This window comes from Amphiura filiformis, chromosome 2 (genome assembly GCF_039555335.1).
Source record: "Amphiura filiformis chromosome 2, Afil_fr2py, whole genome shotgun sequence".
In the NCBI taxonomy this organism is placed as follows: Eukaryota; Metazoa; Echinodermata; class Ophiuroidea; order Amphilepidida; family Amphiuridae; genus Amphiura; species Amphiura filiformis.
The window spans coordinates 68,851,192-68,868,399 of record NC_092629.1 but is presented as its reverse complement, the minus strand read 5'-3'; the positions used below and the strand labels follow the sequence as shown (position 1 = coordinate 68,868,399).

The 17,208-nt window shown below is 36.9% G+C and overlaps 1 protein-coding gene across 1 annotated transcript; it reads left to right on the top strand.

Annotated features, from left to right (window-relative positions):
* Nucleotides 1-12,179: 12,179 nt before the first annotated feature.
* Nucleotides 12,180-16,634, top strand: LOC140171832 (ras-related protein Rab-2A-like). The gene is made up of 4 exons (XM_072195165.1): nucleotides 12,180-12,440; nucleotides 14,043-14,205; nucleotides 15,866-16,030; nucleotides 16,477-16,634. Exons 1-4 carry the CDS (start codon nucleotides 12,255-12,257, stop codon nucleotides 16,632-16,634), a joined length of 672 nt encoding a protein of 223 aa, XP_072051266.1. The 5' UTR covers nucleotides 12,180-12,254.
* The last annotated feature ends 574 nt before the right edge of the window (nucleotides 16,635-17,208 follow it).

Here is a 17,208-nt window from a genome sequence, read left to right as displayed (position 1 = left end):
AGTGTTTCTGAGGTTGAGCAATTTCTTTTTGCTCAGATGGTGAGGCAAATTTTTTTCCATAAAACTACCAAGCCCTCCGAGTGTTGCTAATCTTCGAGTATCGAGTTTCGAGTTCGAGTATCGAGTTTCGAGTTGCAATTTTCGAGTATCGAGTTGATATTGTCGAGTATCGAGTTGAAATCTTCGAGTATCGAGTTGCAATTTTCGAGTATCGAGTTGATATTGTCGAGTATCGAGTTGAAATCTTCGAGTATCGAGTTCAATTTTCGAGTATCGAGTTGCAATTTTCGAGTATCGAGTTGAAATTTTCGAGTATCGAGTTCAATTTTCGAGTATCGAGTTGCAATTTTCGAGTATCGAGTTGAAATCTTCGAGTATCGAGTTCAATTTTCGAGTATCGAGTTGCAATTTTAATTTTCAATCTGCTTTTGAAGTAGGCTATAGGATGTCCCCTCTCCGACATGAAGAGAAAGCACAAATGTTTAACCCTTCTCTATCCATATTGTTATTACGTTCTCCACGGAATTCGTAAAATGAACGAAGTTCGAGTTAAACTTTTCTGTTGCAAATGATGCATTTGTCGCACATGCGGCCCTTAATCAAAGTGGTAAACACATATTATTTAGGCCAAAGGTTAAGTTAAATTGATCTGAAGTATTTTGCCTTTCATATATAGTAAATATGGATTTCACTCGAATATTGATCATTTTGTAGGTTTTCGAGTTTCTAACTCGAACTACGCTCTTTTTGCAGGTTTTCGAGTTTGTTACTCGAAATGCGCTCAAATGAACGAAGTTCGAGTTAAACTTTTCTGTTGCAAATGATGCATTTGTCGCACATGCGACCCTTAATCAAAGTGGTAAACACATTTTATTAGGCCAAAGGTTGATCTAGATTGATCTGAAGTATTTTGCCTTTCATATATAGTAAATATGGATTTCACTCGAATATTGATCATTTTGCAGGTTTTCGAGTTTTTAACTCGAAGTACGCTCATTTTGCAGGTTTTCGAGTTTGTTACTCGAAATGCGCTCAAATGAACGAAGTTCGAGTTAAACTTTTCTGTTGCAAATGATGATGCATTTGTCGCACATGCGGCCCTTAATCAAAGTGGTAAACACATATTATTTAGGCCAAAGGTTAATCTAAATTGATCTGAAGTATTTTGCCTTTCATATATAGTAAATATGGATTTCACTCGAATATTGGATATTTTGCAGGTTTTTGAGTTTTTAACTCGAAGTACGCTCATTGTGCAGGTTTTCGGGTTTGTTACTCGAAATGCGCTCAAATGAACGAAGTTCGAGTTTAATTTTCCTGTTACAAATGATACACTTTTCGCACATGCGGCCCTTAATCAAAGTGGTAAACACATATTATTAGGCCAAATGTTAATCTAGATTGATCTGAAGTATTTTGCCTTTCATATATAGTAAATATGGACGAGACTCGAATATTAAGCATTTTGCAGGTTTTCGAATTTTTAACTCGAAGAACGCTCATTTTGCAGGTTTTCGAGTTTGTAACTCGAAATGCGCTCAAATGAACGAAGTTCGAGTTAAACTTTCCTGTTACAAATGATACATTTTTCGCACATGCGCATGCACAAAAGAAATGTGTGCTAAAGCTTAAATAAAAGCGTTTTGGGTTACGGTAAACTTATCTGTTGGGTGTTGGATCCCGGGCTGGATACCACGATACGACCCCTTCGTTGGACTATATGGTTAATCTAATGATCTGAAGTAAATTTAGTTTACCTTACATTATGATAGGTATGAGGTATGAATGAAACTCGAACATTTAAAATTTTGCAGATTCTCGAATTTAAAACTCGAAGTAGGCTCATGTTAAAGGTTTTCGAGTTTGAAACTCGACGTATGCCAAAATGAACGATTTTCGAGCTATATAAAAGTAGAGGGTGCTAAAACTAAATAAAAGCGTTTTAGGGTTACGTTAAAGTCATCCGTAAGGGGAGTTGGATACCACGGTACCATGCACCCCCTGCGTTAGAGTAGGGTTAATCTAATATGATGTGAAGTAGTTTGCTTTTCATTATAATAGGTATAAATGAAACTCTAAAATTAAACATTTTACAGATTTTCGAGTATAAAACTCGAAGTAGGCTCATTTTGCAGGTTTTCGAGTTTGAAACTTGAAGTATGCTAAAATGAACGATTTTCTAGTTTGAATTTTCTGATGCAGATTTTCCTTTTTTCTCGTTATCCACGAGCCCTTAATATAATGGTAACGTGTATATATCCCGGTATATATATAAGTTAACCCTAGTCTAATTTAGTCATTCTGGTATCAATGTAGGCCTACTCGGGAGGGTAATACCCCGAGGTTAATACCTATCCACTAGTAGGCCTACCCTTTTTATGAACAACTAGTGTGCTTTTACGGGGCTTTTACGAATTCCGTGGAGAACGTAATAACAAATTGGATAGAGAAGGGTTAAACATTTGTGCTTTCTCTTCATGTCGGAGAGGGACATCCTATAGCCTACTTCAAAAGCAGATTGAAAATTAAAATTGCAACTCGATACTCGAAAATTGAACTCGATACTCGAAGATTTCAACTCGATACTCGAAAATTGCAACTCGATACTCGAAAATTGAACTCGATACTCGAAGATTTCAACTCGATACTCGAAAATTGCAACTCGATACTCGAAAATTGAACTCGATACTCGAAGATTTCAACTCGATACTCGAAAATTGCAACTCGATACTCGAAAATTGCAACTCGATACTCGAAGATTTCAACTCGATACTCGACAATATCAACTCGATACTCGAAAATTGCAACTCGATACTCGAAGATTTCAACTCGATACTCGACAATATCAACTCGATACTCGAAAATTGCAACTCGAAACTCGATACTGAACTCGAAACTCGATACTCGAAGATTAGCAACACACAAGCCCTCCCCTTGATATCAAATGGTGCGTCCATGTTGGCAGATGGTGAACATCATTCATTAGCTCTCCCCCTAATTAGGCACTCATTATGATATGATTATTGCCTAATTAGCCAATTGAAACACAGATATGTAGATTTAATACAGAAGAAAGGCAGGTGGATATTAGATGCGCACGACAATTATAATTATGACGTTTTGCGGAATTAAGTAGTAAGCTTATTACTATTTAGTTCTGTCTAGCTTTGCCGCAAGTGGTCTGGATGTGTTTTGAGGTAGATCGTGAATTTCTGTTAGTAAACTTCATGCAGTGACTGCATATTACTATTGGTATCATAGCGGAGTACTTTTTCGTGTTTTTTTGTATTTTTTTGACAATTAGCTACAATTTCTGCATTACCAAACCCAAACTGATCATTCTCCAGTAATCGTTTCATTGTGTTGGATGAGTAAATCACGGCTTTTGCTATAGACTATTTAAGCACGTTTTTAGTATCGGAGGCCGGAGTTATACAACGATACTACCCATTTTGTCAGAGAAAATACTTATACTTAAAACACGTTTCTAGGATAATGGGGTTTTAATACAACAGACTCTTCAACATCGAACTTGAACTCTAATAGTAACTTTCTACGCTACAGTGTCACCACATCTCTTTATCTTCGTCTTCGGTATAATAAGCAACAGTCTTTACTGTACTGCAGTTGTTCGCTTTTCCAGGCTACACATATCTTTTAATACCGGCATTTAACATCTTAGCCTTCAGTACTGGCCTTGAAGTACGTTGTCCTTGCAGATAGAATCTCTACTAAGTCTGTGGTAGCTACAACATCCTAGGACAACATCTTTATGAAAGTAGTATGATCGCAAAACTGCTGCGAGTTCTTCTATAACATTACAATTGAACGGCGCTACAGAGAATCCTTTCAATCAAATTTATTGTACGCTTCAGCTTTAGGAGATGGGAGATAGGCCTATAGCTCAAGAAGAAAACCAAAATGAACTCCTGAGATTAAGTCAGTACGCGTTTCACAGTTTTGGATCAATAAATCACGGCTTTTGCCATAGACTATAATCATGTTCTCAGTGTCGGAGGCACGAGTTTAACTTCTTACGCTACTCTTTTTCCTTTATGCAGTATACCTTAAATACCCATTTTGTTGGAGAAAAGACTTAAACATAACATTGCCAGGAAAATGGCTTTAAATACAACAAACTCTTCATCACCAAACTCGACGTCTAATAGTGATATCGTCCCATATCATCGCGTCATTTTCTACGCTACAGTTTCTGTACATATCTTTGTCATCATCTTTGGTATAATCAGCAACAGTTTGTATTGTACTGTCATTGTTCGCTTTCCCAGGCTTCGCACGTCATTTAATATCTTAGCCTTCATTTTATCTGTCACAGATTTACTGGCATCAACAATCTTAGTACCTCTGATAGACGCAGTGGTTATCTACCACTATAACACTGGGTCACTACAAACCCCTCTCTGCAAAGTCTTTGTTTTCGCTGGGAATATCTTGAAGTGGTTTGCCTGTTTGATCATGACAGAAGTAGCTATCATACGCGCAAAATCGATGCTTTCAACACGTAGATGGCAAATTTCCTTCAATCAGGTCAAATTACTCGTGATATTCAACATTATGATTGTTATTCCGTTTTCAATGTATCGCACATTTATAACTACCAATATCATTTGCTACCATTACGTGAACGAAGATAATCATACTTCATTGGTAAATGCGATAGTGTTTTTGCCACTATTTACTATCATTCTCATCTGTTATACTGTATTGATCATTGTAGCGAAGATGCGAGCATCGGCATCATCTCGAAGGGCCGATCGCAGCAATCCACACCGTTTTGAGATAGCCACGCTCCGAGCAAGTGCTGTCGTTATTATCTCGTATATTATCTGCCATGCTCCTTATTTCACTTACTGGGTGTTAATTTATTGGGGGGTCCTTAAGCGATCTTATTATCATCATGCATTCTGTGCTTCATTTTTCTTATTACCTTGCATAATTGATTTGTTCATTCTTTCAATCACTTCGTCGGAATACCGTAAACACATTGGTTTGCTGTTGAAAAGAAGATCAAAACCATACGATGTCTCCGGTCGATCTTAGCCTAATAAATCAAGCACCCTAAGGCACCGCGTCTTATTCGGTCCTATAGCACTATCGGTAGGTACCAATGACTCTTTTTGTCATACTGGTCAATATGTGATGCGATCAAGCAAAACAGCTTTCCTGAGCAAAATCAGTCGGAACTCGGAAATATTGATTTTCAGATATAGCCAAACAAAGGAAATATTTCCTTTTGATTCCTCTTGTTTTGGAAACTTTTTAATTGTTCATATCTTTGGAACTGGTTGTTCGATTTCAATGGGGTTTTCTGCAAAATACAGCTTTGTAAATGTTTTTTACTATCCTATAAGAGTCTAGAAAAATAATATTTCCGAGTTCCGACTGATTTTGCTGATAGCATCACATAATTATGCTTCTTTTATATTTATAAATACCTATTTAAAAATACACATTGCTATCAAAATTGTATGGTGTATGCCTCTAATTGTACTTTCATTTGGCAAGTGATCTGTAATCAAGACTCCCCCCTGAATCTCAGAAAACAGCAACAAAGACCTTCCACTATGGTGACCAAGTGATGATCTTCTTAGGGGTGGGAGATCCAGGACTTGCAGGTACTTCCATTAAACATAATTCCAGTTAACCAAATAAATGAAACTTTTATCGGTCCTCATTTTAAGTGTATAGAAAGTGGGTAACTGATTATGTCAACTGATGTCAATTTTGTGCATGAAGATTCAAGCCCCCCCCATCTAGAAGATACCCTGGAATACCCAAATGTTAATGGATTTATATTGATAACAATTTCACCAGAGTTGTCATATTTTTTGGGTATCTTATCTTTCTTGTCTGGTTCTTTATATTCGTTATCGATGTCACTGTACCTGCACATATAGTGATGTCAGCAAGTCTATTGGACCTTGACTGATCTTCAAAGACACTCATTCCATCCTTGAACTCTAAGGACCACGTCGTTGCTGTTGAAAATCAAGAACTTGATCACCCTTTTATAGCAAATGTACATTGTTCAATTAACTTAATTGTTTTCGCCACCGTCGGGTGAATTTTCTTCGATGACCATGTGTTCACATTTGGTAGTATCCGTGAATTCAAGGAGGTATGCTTCCTCTGCAGAGTGTCATGCTCATAATACAGTGATGCAAAAATAGAATAATTTTGTATTACTGTTTTGACGGAACAATCTTTCAAATGCGATGAAATTCATTACCGTGCGACAAAGTAGCACACCTTGTTCTACGAAATTTTGACCGCCCCTCGTATCATCAAATTTCCACCCGCTGTGTAGAAGGTCACTTCGAGACTTACTGTCTACAAGCTGTTAGGGCATCGCAGAAGTGGTCACGTGTGTATTTATAAATACGTATTTATAAATATAGTCGAAGCATATTGCTGGTGATGTTATAAATTGTATCAAGCATAACAATTATCATTTGCATTACATGAGTGTACCACACCTTCGTCGCAGCACATCCCCTTTTAAGGGATTTTTGTTTTAATGTATGTATAAGGTACATAACATTCTAGACATTTCTATGTAAAGTAATATTTATATTATGTGACGAGGATTTCCCTGTATATTATAAGCAGCAAACCTACTCGGTAATCCTTTGTTTTACAAGACTGTAAATAATGTAGTGTTCTCAACATGTTATGCTGTACCTCATAGGACAGAATGACCCGTGTTAACCCTGTGGTAATACTTATTATTAGGTGCAGCTCTGGTTCTTACACACTGTCGATGTTGTTGTTGTTATTAAAAACCGTGGTCAAAGTTTTGACAAAAAAGGGCATATAAGAAAAATAAAATAAAAATGATAATAACGTGAAATTTAAGCAACGCGACAAGATAAAGTTAGTGCAAAGTCTTAAAATACTTAAAATCTATTACAATCCACCATTGTATTCTGTTCATAAAACGTTTCGTAATTATTTATGTTAAAAATGATCCAATTATTCTTACAATAAGCCAAATCGGCATTGAAAGTTTGCAATGCATTGTAGGTCAGTTTTTGCGGTTTTGGGACACTTTGTCCTTTGACCTTTCAGAAAATTCAGAAATGTTGGGTTTTTGTACGTACAAAATATAATCTAAAATGTTTTACAATAATTAAAACAAATATAAAAATATCAGTATTTTGTAAATTAATTATTTAGTATTTTTAATGATCAACATTACGACAATAATAAGAAAACTAATAATAATTACGTTAATTTTCCCGATATGTCAGAGGTCAAAGTGTCCCAAAACTGCTCTCAAAAACCGGAAGTTAGAATGGCGATTGAGCTTATTACAGACCTATACGTGCTTTTATTTCATATTAACAAGTCCCAATTATGAAAACTACAAAATGTGTGAACATATATCAACCATCACAATTATATATAAGAAATGAGGAACTGTCAAGTTAAAGGTGTAGTTATGACATTGATAATACAGTGTTACAAAATAATCCCATTCAATTACCCGGCCGACAAAGGAAAATTAACGAATTTAGTAAATTCGTGCCGCACAACACATAGGCAGCCCAACTTAACGTAAAAACTGGCAATCATGCTAACAAATAAAAAAAAATGAAAATATCTGTTGCAACTTTCGGATTTGCATGCAAGTAATTCTAGTTCATTGTAGTTTATTATTTCTTTTCAATATAAACACATTGCTACCTAAAATGGCTTTATCGCACTGATTAAATATCAGAATGAAGTAATAATAATTACAAATTTCAATGTACACTGTCGCCTCTCTGTAGTTTCCCGTGTATATATACAGCACGAATATTTTTTCTGCAACACTGTGAGTCAAAAGGTCAAAACTCAGACGAAAGGGCAAGAAGTGCGTACGCTTCTCGCCCCAAAACACCCTCTCATCCATACTTCACAAGTTGCGCATTTATTAATGAATGAGTTGCGCACGCTTCTTGCCCCAAAACACCCTCTCATCCATACTTCACAAGTTGCGCATTTATTAATGAATGAGTTGCGCAAGAATACCGGGCGATAAAAAGCTCTCGTCGATACATAATTCAAACATTTTGCTAGGCAAATCAAATAAAAAAAATAACTCACTTCTTTAGCTTTCGCCATCAGGTCTGACGGCTTTATCACAAGTGGCTTGGTCTACCGCTTTTCTCGCGAAATGGCTTGTTAACATTTCCCGTAAGTGATGATGTTTTTGTTTTGAGATACGTGATCGAGAGAGACGATACCTTCGTCACGGTTGATTGCTTTGGCCCCCTTTTTGCGAATTTGGATTGTTTCTCTTATTCTTCTGGTGAATACGTGGTGAATACATGGTGCCTCGTGGACAAATAATAAATAAATTTGGTATCGCAGTAAAGAGATCCATAAATGAAGATCTGAGAGCAAGAAGACCGTAAGTCCGCTTGGCCCCTCAACATGTATACACTAAAGTTGCGTATAGTTTTGCATAGGTTGGTAATGTTTTATGCATGTTCAGGGCCAAAACAATTCTTTCACAACCTTTCATGATGTTTTCACCCTGGAACATGTATTAAACATAAAACCCTAAGAAACTATACGTAACTTTAGTGTATACATGTTGAGGGGCCAAGTAGACTTACGATCTTCTTGCGCTCAGGTCTACAAATATAAAACGGTTCTGACCTAAATATCGATGCTTTGCCCTATTACACTTTTTGACTCGTTCCTAAATGAACATGACAAGAGCTTATCGCACGAGTATATCGTGGGGACTATACATCACATTAGTGTACTCAGGGAATGTAATGTTCTTGGTTTGTTTCTTTCCTTAGGGGTGGTGCAAAATTGTGTGTACCCCCAAATGGTAAATTATAGGGGGGGCAAAGATTTTTGGCAGGCCAAAAGGGGGGCATTTTTTGGCAGGTCGAAGGGGAGGGGTGAAGCGGTTTTTGGCAGGTAGAAAGAGGGGAGCAAGCGATTTTTGGCACAGATATTCTGGACACCGGGTCTATGTTACGCCATAAAAAGGTGTAGGAAAACATTAGGAACATGTTCAGATATGCAAAATTTCCTGCTCGCTGCGCTCGCACTATTGACGAATCCAACGAGCCAAGTCATGATCAGGATTTAGTCGGCCATTCTGAGTCCCCGCAGCACCTAACTGTTGTTGTGACTGCCCAATTGGGTGGATTAAAGCCGCTTAAAGTTCGATGCTAGATTATTTTGCGTTGTAAACTGTCATTATTCTTTTGTCTACGTGTAACACGGGTGATAGAATGCAGTTTAAAATACCCACCAAGGCCGCATCATTTCACATTTTAGGTGAGATGGAGCCGAAGGGGACCCAGCTATGGCTGTCATTGAGGTGTAGGAATGCGTGAAATTGGATTCGTCTATTGACGAATCTCACAAGCCAACTGTAATAACATAAAGATCACTGTGATATCATTTCAAAAGGTCACTCGATTAAGCTGAACAGCCTATGTGAAGGAATTTTGTGCATGAGCAATCACATTAATGACGTAGTAATGAATACCCTCTATTGTGTTGTAAACTTTCATCATTCTTTTGTCTACGTGTGTTTTCGCCGCAGGTGTAAAACGGGTGATGGAATGCGGTTTGAAATTCCGGCCAATGCCGAATCATTTCACATTTTGGGTGCATAGTAGCCGAAGGGGACCCAGTTATAGCTGCCAGTGAGGTGTAGGAATGCGTGAAATGAGATTCGTCTATATGATAAGACAATTTAAGGTTTTAAATTCGGCGTTACCAAAATCTTGCATGTGTAAAGGGGGAAGCGATTTTTGGCAGACCATTTTGAGAATTCAACACCCGGGGTACATGTACACATAATTATTGCACAGCCCTTTACCTAGTGTTTCGTTTTATTATTTTAAATGTCATATAAACTTTACTTTAACTAACATAATCGTATCTGTTTACACGTCGTAAATCATGTTTGATTTATTTCATCGATGACGCACATCAGAGTAAACTAACAGAATGCAACTTTTACAATACACTATTTTCAAAACATCAAGCCCAGAAGTTACCCCTGTGAACTTTGTTATTATTAGGCCCGATTCATATTTTGTTCCGATGTCTAATTCCATTCTCTTTACAATAAGTTTTATCTTATTTGTTGACGTAAACATGGCAAAATCGATACTAAATTTCCAACTAGACTTCTCCGTAGTCCACTTGCCCATTGTGCATATACTCTAGCTATTACATATAAGCATAAAACTCTGATTTGTATTATTTGTGCGCGATTGATCACATCTGATCTTTTCAGTCTCTGTACTCCCTCTGTTTGTTAGCTTCCCAAGTGGACTACTTACATTGGATTGCGGTTAACTTGCTTAACACGGTGGTCTATGGATGAGATTGTCAAATTTATGGCTATGATGTAAATTGAAACAGATTGAATAACGAATATTCGTTATTTTCGACGTCAAATAAAAAGTATGACTCAGGCTTTATATGTTGGTTGTCAACAGTTAGTATTTACACAGCAAGTTCAAAGTCACGGCAGTGATGCAGTAAAGCTGCTGTATGATTATTATAAATGTAGTCAAGTAAACTCAGTCGGTGAAGTGGTAGACTCCGGTGCGTGACAATACGAGCCCCGGCTCATTCTATTTTGTTCTCGTCGTGAAGTTATTGAACTAACTTGAAATTTAAAGCGTGCTAAAAGATCTGGGCTATTTTGAACAGTTTTGCATGAAACCTGATCCCCATTTATATTATTTTAATGTTAACTTTCTTTGAGCTCTTATTCTGCAAAGTGGGACATGCGAGATCATGCGGTGAGAGGATTAAATTATGTTGCAAATATTAGGTCATTCTTCGACTCGTTATTAAGATGGGGTCTTAGATGAGGATCAAATGCAAAAAGAGTAATTTATGATATTCATTGACAAAGGAAATATGGCCAATTTTCCCCGTCACCCACTTGTAGGAAGCATCCCCGGAAATCTAGTGTAGCCAGTTAGTCTCCTCAGCAGCCAATATGATTGTGCACACTCCACACGGTGAGCGGAATCAAACCGGCTGCTGAGGAGACTACGTATAGCCAGTGTAAGGGCTGGGGGCTGTACTCTCCTATCACCAGATTTGGTACATCACAGATCGTCAGTACACAATACAGCCACCTTAAGAAAAGTGACCAATAACTGCGATGTGATTTCTTTCGTTTTCGCCTATTTCATTCCAATATTAACATAATTTTGGCCCATTTCAAGCATTAATATTGCAACATTTTTCGAGCATCTCTCCCAGAAATATCGGCTGGTACACCACTGAAAGCTATATTGAAGGGAGTACCTCGATTCACCAGCACTAGCTTTGAGGTTCGGCGTGCGCTGCGTTGACATAGCGTGGTTTCTTGCGTGTAAATATGCGGCACGTTGATCGCTCGAATAAAAGTATGTACATGCACCAAGTAACGCTAAGCTAACGCAGAACACGCTGAACTTCAAAGCTAGTGCCGGTGACTGGAGGTAGATATATAAACTATAATGTGGCATGCTTGAAAAGAACATGTTTCGGTGATATCATGTTGTCGGTATATTCACACACTGTAAATTGGCCAGAACACATGGAACGCGTTCATTAATGTAACGGTTTTTTAACACGTGTTCAACTTATTTCGAGAACACTAGTATGAACACCTGAGACGTGTTCATAAGATACAGTTGAACACTTGACACATGTGTAATTAAAGTGTTCTAAAATAGTTCAAAACATCAGTGTTCAAACTACAAGAACACCAGTATTCCATTGAAACAAAGAAGACATTTAAGGAAATAAGAACACGTGTTAAGTGTTCAAAAGGCGTTACATATAATCGTCTGGTAGTATTGATAAGACGTCAAGGGCATTGTCTGGAAGTTTTGAAAATGTTGTTTTATTTTTCAAAATCAAATATTAATGTAACAATGTTTACTTTTTGTGATAGTGCTAGGTAAGGAGACACTATTTAAGGCAAATTTTAGTATGGATATGCAGACATCTTTTCATAACTAATCTTGGAAACAGAGGCAGAACGCTAGTGTCAAGTGTTCTATGACTTTTATAGTGCAAGTACTGAAAACGATACATAGCAGCCTTTGCCGGTGTAGGCTCCGTCCGTATCGCATGCAATACTGTCGTCTTGTACATTCATAATAACTATTCCATTTCAGTTTAACCAGGGATTTCCAACGTCAGTACGGAAACGAAATTGACCAGCATGACGATTATTATCACATTACCACAACAATTATAGTATGGCGAACGAGCCTTCAACCGAAAATATACCAACTTATAAGGTCATTCTGCTAGGGGAAGTAGACGCTGGTAAGACGACGCTATTTTACCATATAAGAGACAGACGATATGTCCCGAGCGAGAGCTATGGACCAGGTGTTGATTATATTACTAAGGCGATAACGGTAGATAACGATGCCATACAGGTGAGCTTTGGTTTTCGAAATAAATTGGTGTTTAGAATATCACTGTATTCTTCAATAACATGTTAAAATGTTTTAAGGGGGCGGGGGGTTGCAGGCAGGATCACTCAAAGTGGGAAATTTTAGACATTGTTTTGTATTGTATCTTTAAAAGTAATGATGATAAGTACATAAAAGTTGACATTTCTTTCAATTTTCACCGAAATTGTGGATATGTTTAAGTATATTTTCAAAATGAAGAAAAAATTAAAAAATTTAAAAAACACTTTCTAGATTTGTGTCTGCTGACCACAAATATATAATTTTATCAATTTTGATATTTAGGGTAAGTTGTTGTGGTGGCCAAATTTGACGTTTTTCTCAAAAGTTTTGCAGAAATCCGCCGTACTAGTTGGATTCCTTGCATCATTTCCATTCTGAAAATTTTTTCACTTTGAGTGATCCTGCGGGCAACTGGGGCAGTGGAAAATGCTCACAGTGACAAAAAAGTCGGAAGAGAAAATCACGAAGACAAAGGAAAAGAAAAGGGGAATAGAAGGCTGAATCCTTACTTTTACAGTGCGCCCTCATTTTTTGGGACGAGATAGGAGCACACCGGCTGGGTGGGAAAATCGATGTACAGCGGATGAATTTGGGAAACTTTTATAAAAACTGCAAAACAACGACAGAAAATATGTCATTTCTGCATGTTACTCTGACATTTGCACATTTTGTGGCTACCCAGCAAACACAAAACGTTTTCGACATCATTCGCTAGAGGTTATAAAAGGTTGTCATAACATTAAATAACATTTGTTGGTAATTTACTGCACAGCAAACACAAATGTTTTACAGAAAACATTTAAATATCGGGTTATATAAAGGGTACAAAAACGTTTTAATAACATTCCAAAAACATTTGTGAAAACTTGGTACAAATCATTCTAAACAGAATGTTATTTTGGGGTTGAAAAAATATTTTGCAAAAAATGTTTGCCTAAAATATTTACAATAACGTTTTTAAAATGTTTTCACGACCTTTATATAACCCGACATTTAAATGTTATTAAAACGTTTTGTAAAGAACATTTTAAGAACATTTCTGTGTTTGCTGGGTGCAAATATTTTAACATAATGTTATTTAAATATTGACAAAATATTTGGCCAAAAATGTTTGCAAAAATAGTTTACAATGACATTTCGAAAACATTTTAAAAATATTGTTGTAGTGTGTTTACATACAAAACGTTTTAAAACGATTTCATGACCTTTATATAACCCGACATTTTAATGTTATTAAAACGTTTTTACCTAAACCAAAACCCAAAATATAACTTATTTAAAACGTTTTAAAAACTTTTTTGTGTTTGCTGGCTATACAGCTTGGTGTTTTCAGTGATTTGAAAGCACCTTTTTCAGATGCCATGCAAGAAACACTTCCCGGCTCTAATTAGTGGTATTTAACGTATAACCTGTTGCGTTACGCTGATAGATCATTACCTGAGAGTATGTGGTAAAAATATGAATGAAATATATGAATGTGGCGCAAATCAAATGGTCAACATTAAGTTTAAAGGATAGTTATTTGTTACTGTTTTGAATACCTTGAATATATTGTTATTTCAGCTCGTGATATGGGATACAGCAGGTGTCGAACGTTTTCGAACTTTGACACGGAACTATTTTCGTGGGGCCTGTGCAGTATTGTTTGCATTCAGTACTGCAAACAAGAATTCGTTACTGAATCTAGTGCAATTTGTAGAGGACACCGTTGACAGCGCACCTGATGGTTAGTATCTGTTCTGATGCCTAAACTAACGATGTTTTAAATGGTCTGCATGCTACCCATAGGGTTCAATATAAAAAAATACAAGTGTTGAGATATTTTCTCAAATATTCTGACTATTCTGGCTTGTTTGTACTCATTTTAATGCATTTTTCATGCTGATTCCAAATATGGTCATGAAATTGTACAATTCTAAAATTTTTAAAAATCACAGATAAATATGTGGGCAAAGCTATATTGGTGCATGTTAGGATTTCCTGTGTGTTATGGTTATATATAATTTGGTTAAAGTGTGACTAGACCCTAGTACACTTGGGAGACATTTCATGTGTGAACTAGCCTTAAGAAGACAAAGCCGTGAGCGATCAGAAGAAAACATAAGTCTAAGGCTCTTCGCGACATATGGAAATGTTTCTATACAAAAACGATTCTCTTATAAACCATCATGTGCACAGTTTCCACTTCGACACGCCTGAGGACACATTTTCGTCCCAAGAGCTTCCAAGCAGAGAACAACAAGCAGTGAATGTCTCCACCACAGTCTTTGATTACACTACACATTTGAGTGCATAGCAATGTAGGAGCTGTGAAGCTTCTAGCTAAAAATTGGCATATTTGATTGGTTTTGTCGAAACCTCAAGTGTTCCCTTCATCCAATCAGAATTTTTTTTATATCAAACGAAAGCTAACACTTCCCCCTAAAACAATTTTCGTCACTAGGTCAACAGATAACACAATTCAATGTTATAGCAAGGCGAATATGGAAAATCTGTTGAAAACTACCTATCCAAGCACATTTTTGACCAAAATGTAGGTTTTAAAAGTCAAAGCCTCGAGTGTTCCTTACAATATTTTTCGATTTTTATGTCATTAAATGAAAAAGCACACTTATATTGTACATATACTAGAGTCACTAGAATGAGCAATGGTCAATTCTCTTTAAATTGCAAATCTATTACTATTACTATTTTTGCCTGTTTTGTCATACGGTTGTAAATTCAATGAATTATGATTTTTAAAAAGAGTGCTTACAAATTGATATGCACATATAAAATCACAATGAGAGTGTTCCGTCCTTTGGAGAGACGATAAGCCATCGGTCTCGTGTGCAATGCATGTATGTCATACTAGAGTACTGTACGCTCTGTTGGATCGTTCAAAATTGGAATGCAGACATGACATGCGCCAAGGTTTGCGGTTGTATTAGTAGCGAGACTCTGTATTGATTTGATATCGCCGCGATATGTAAAACGACTCTTCTTGATAACATCGCGTGCTAACTTGCATCTCACCGTATTAAGTTTAAAAATTATATGGAAGGAATATTCGTTAAACAAAGTCAAAGAATCTCGGTTGATGTTTCGTCGGGAGTTTCGTGGTCAATAAAACGTATACAATGCAGTATTGTGTGAGTATTATTTGTGGATCAATGAAGAGGACGGTGGCTTGAGCTCTATGTATTTAGAAGCACATTTTGAACAGAATTGAGCGGGGGAGGTCATATAGTGGCGTCGAGTGTTTTTTTTCAAATTTTTCGTTTCAGGCTTTGTAGCCTGTGATAAAAGCGATTAAAATATCACGGTAAATAAACAAAAATACGTAAGATTAAGAAAATTATTATTCTTTGAAGTATTCTTCTTTTCTTTTTTTCAAATCTTGCCAGCTCTTCGATATCTCATAGGATGTAAATGTGACATGCCAAGTGACCAGGATTTTTCTGAACAAGACGCACACAATTTTGCTCAGGCCCATGGATGTCGGAAGATCTTTATGACGTCAGCAAAAATGGGCAGGTTCGTACCGTCAACTGACAGAAATCGTATACGAAGTAATTACACATTATATTTCTTTCTCTATTATGGGTTTTCTTATGAAATGCCATGAGGAGTGACACAGGTCAAGAACTCAATAGGCACCCAGACACTATAAAAGAAATCCACATGGGCCAATCAGAGGTTCACAGAAGTTCAGGAACAACAAGAGTGATGGGGTACAGTAAAGCATCAGACACATGAAGTTTATGCACTCTGCTCTTGAAGGATGGTGAACTGAGCTGTCTGGTAGGCTATTACAAACATTGGTCAATTACATGATATCTTCATTTTAATCACCAATCAGAATGGAGCTTTGCAAATAATTCATTCCAATTGTTTTGTGTGGTGAAAGTATTCTAACAATGTTGCAATTGGTCCAATTGATAATGAAAGCTTCTTTTTGACCGATAGGCAGGTAGTTCTCATGGGGTTAAACTATACCGTCTTTGTTCTATTCCAGGTATTGGAGTCGAGGAAGCAATTCATGAAATAGCTCACGAGATTCATACATTACATAAAACAAAAAGGAGACGAGAAACTCAAGAACTCACACATGAACATCACGGGTTCTATACTACGTCAGATGAACAAAATAAAACGGATGCTTGTAGTTGTTGAAACACGGATTCACAAAGCTGCCCTGATTTTTATTAGGCAATAGAACCAAATTAGTTCGATCTTTCGATCAAACCATCGATGCTTGGTCTATCCATGTTATTTATAATGTCAATTAATTGACTATTATTAATTGTGATTGCATATGAACCCTTGCATGTATTGATATTGACCAATACAAATTTACCAGTAATTTTGATTAATTAGTTGGTAGTTCATTAATTACAAGCATCGATCGAAGCAGCATCGACGGTCATATTTGGTTCTGGTGGCTTACTAGTCTATTCCGCGACTAAAATACCAATCGAAAAAAATAGAGGGCGCAAATGCAGGTTATTCAAATCGTATTCGCTGTCGTAGTCCGACGTCAGTTCCTGCCGAGGTCACAACTACTTTCGTAGTGATGGATCAAGCGGTTGCATGACGACGCTATCTACGCTGTATACGTCGATGTTCTTCTGTATGAAAATCAAGTTTTAGCCACTTCGTACGGGTTTCACTGCCTAGTATGCTTTTGCAAGATGTTTTCCTTCTGAAATCATCAGGTTTCAGGTCTTAAATATGACTGGTAATTTAA

What these genes read in the sequence shown, in the direction of transcription:
- LOC140171832 (XM_072195165.1), top strand. Translation starts at nt 12,255, where the DNA reads ATGGCGAACGAGCCTTCAACCGAAAATATACCAACTTATAAGGTCATT. An exon ending in CGTTGACAGCGCACCTGATG is followed by an intron (nt 14,206 to 15,865) that starts GTTAGTATCTGT and finishes AAATCTTGCCAG; the next exon opens with CTCTTCGATATCTCATAGGA. An exon ending in TGACAGAAATCGTATACGAA is followed by an intron (nt 16,031 to 16,476) that starts GTAATTACACAT and finishes GTTCTATTCCAG; the next exon opens with GTATTGGAGTCGAGGAAGCA.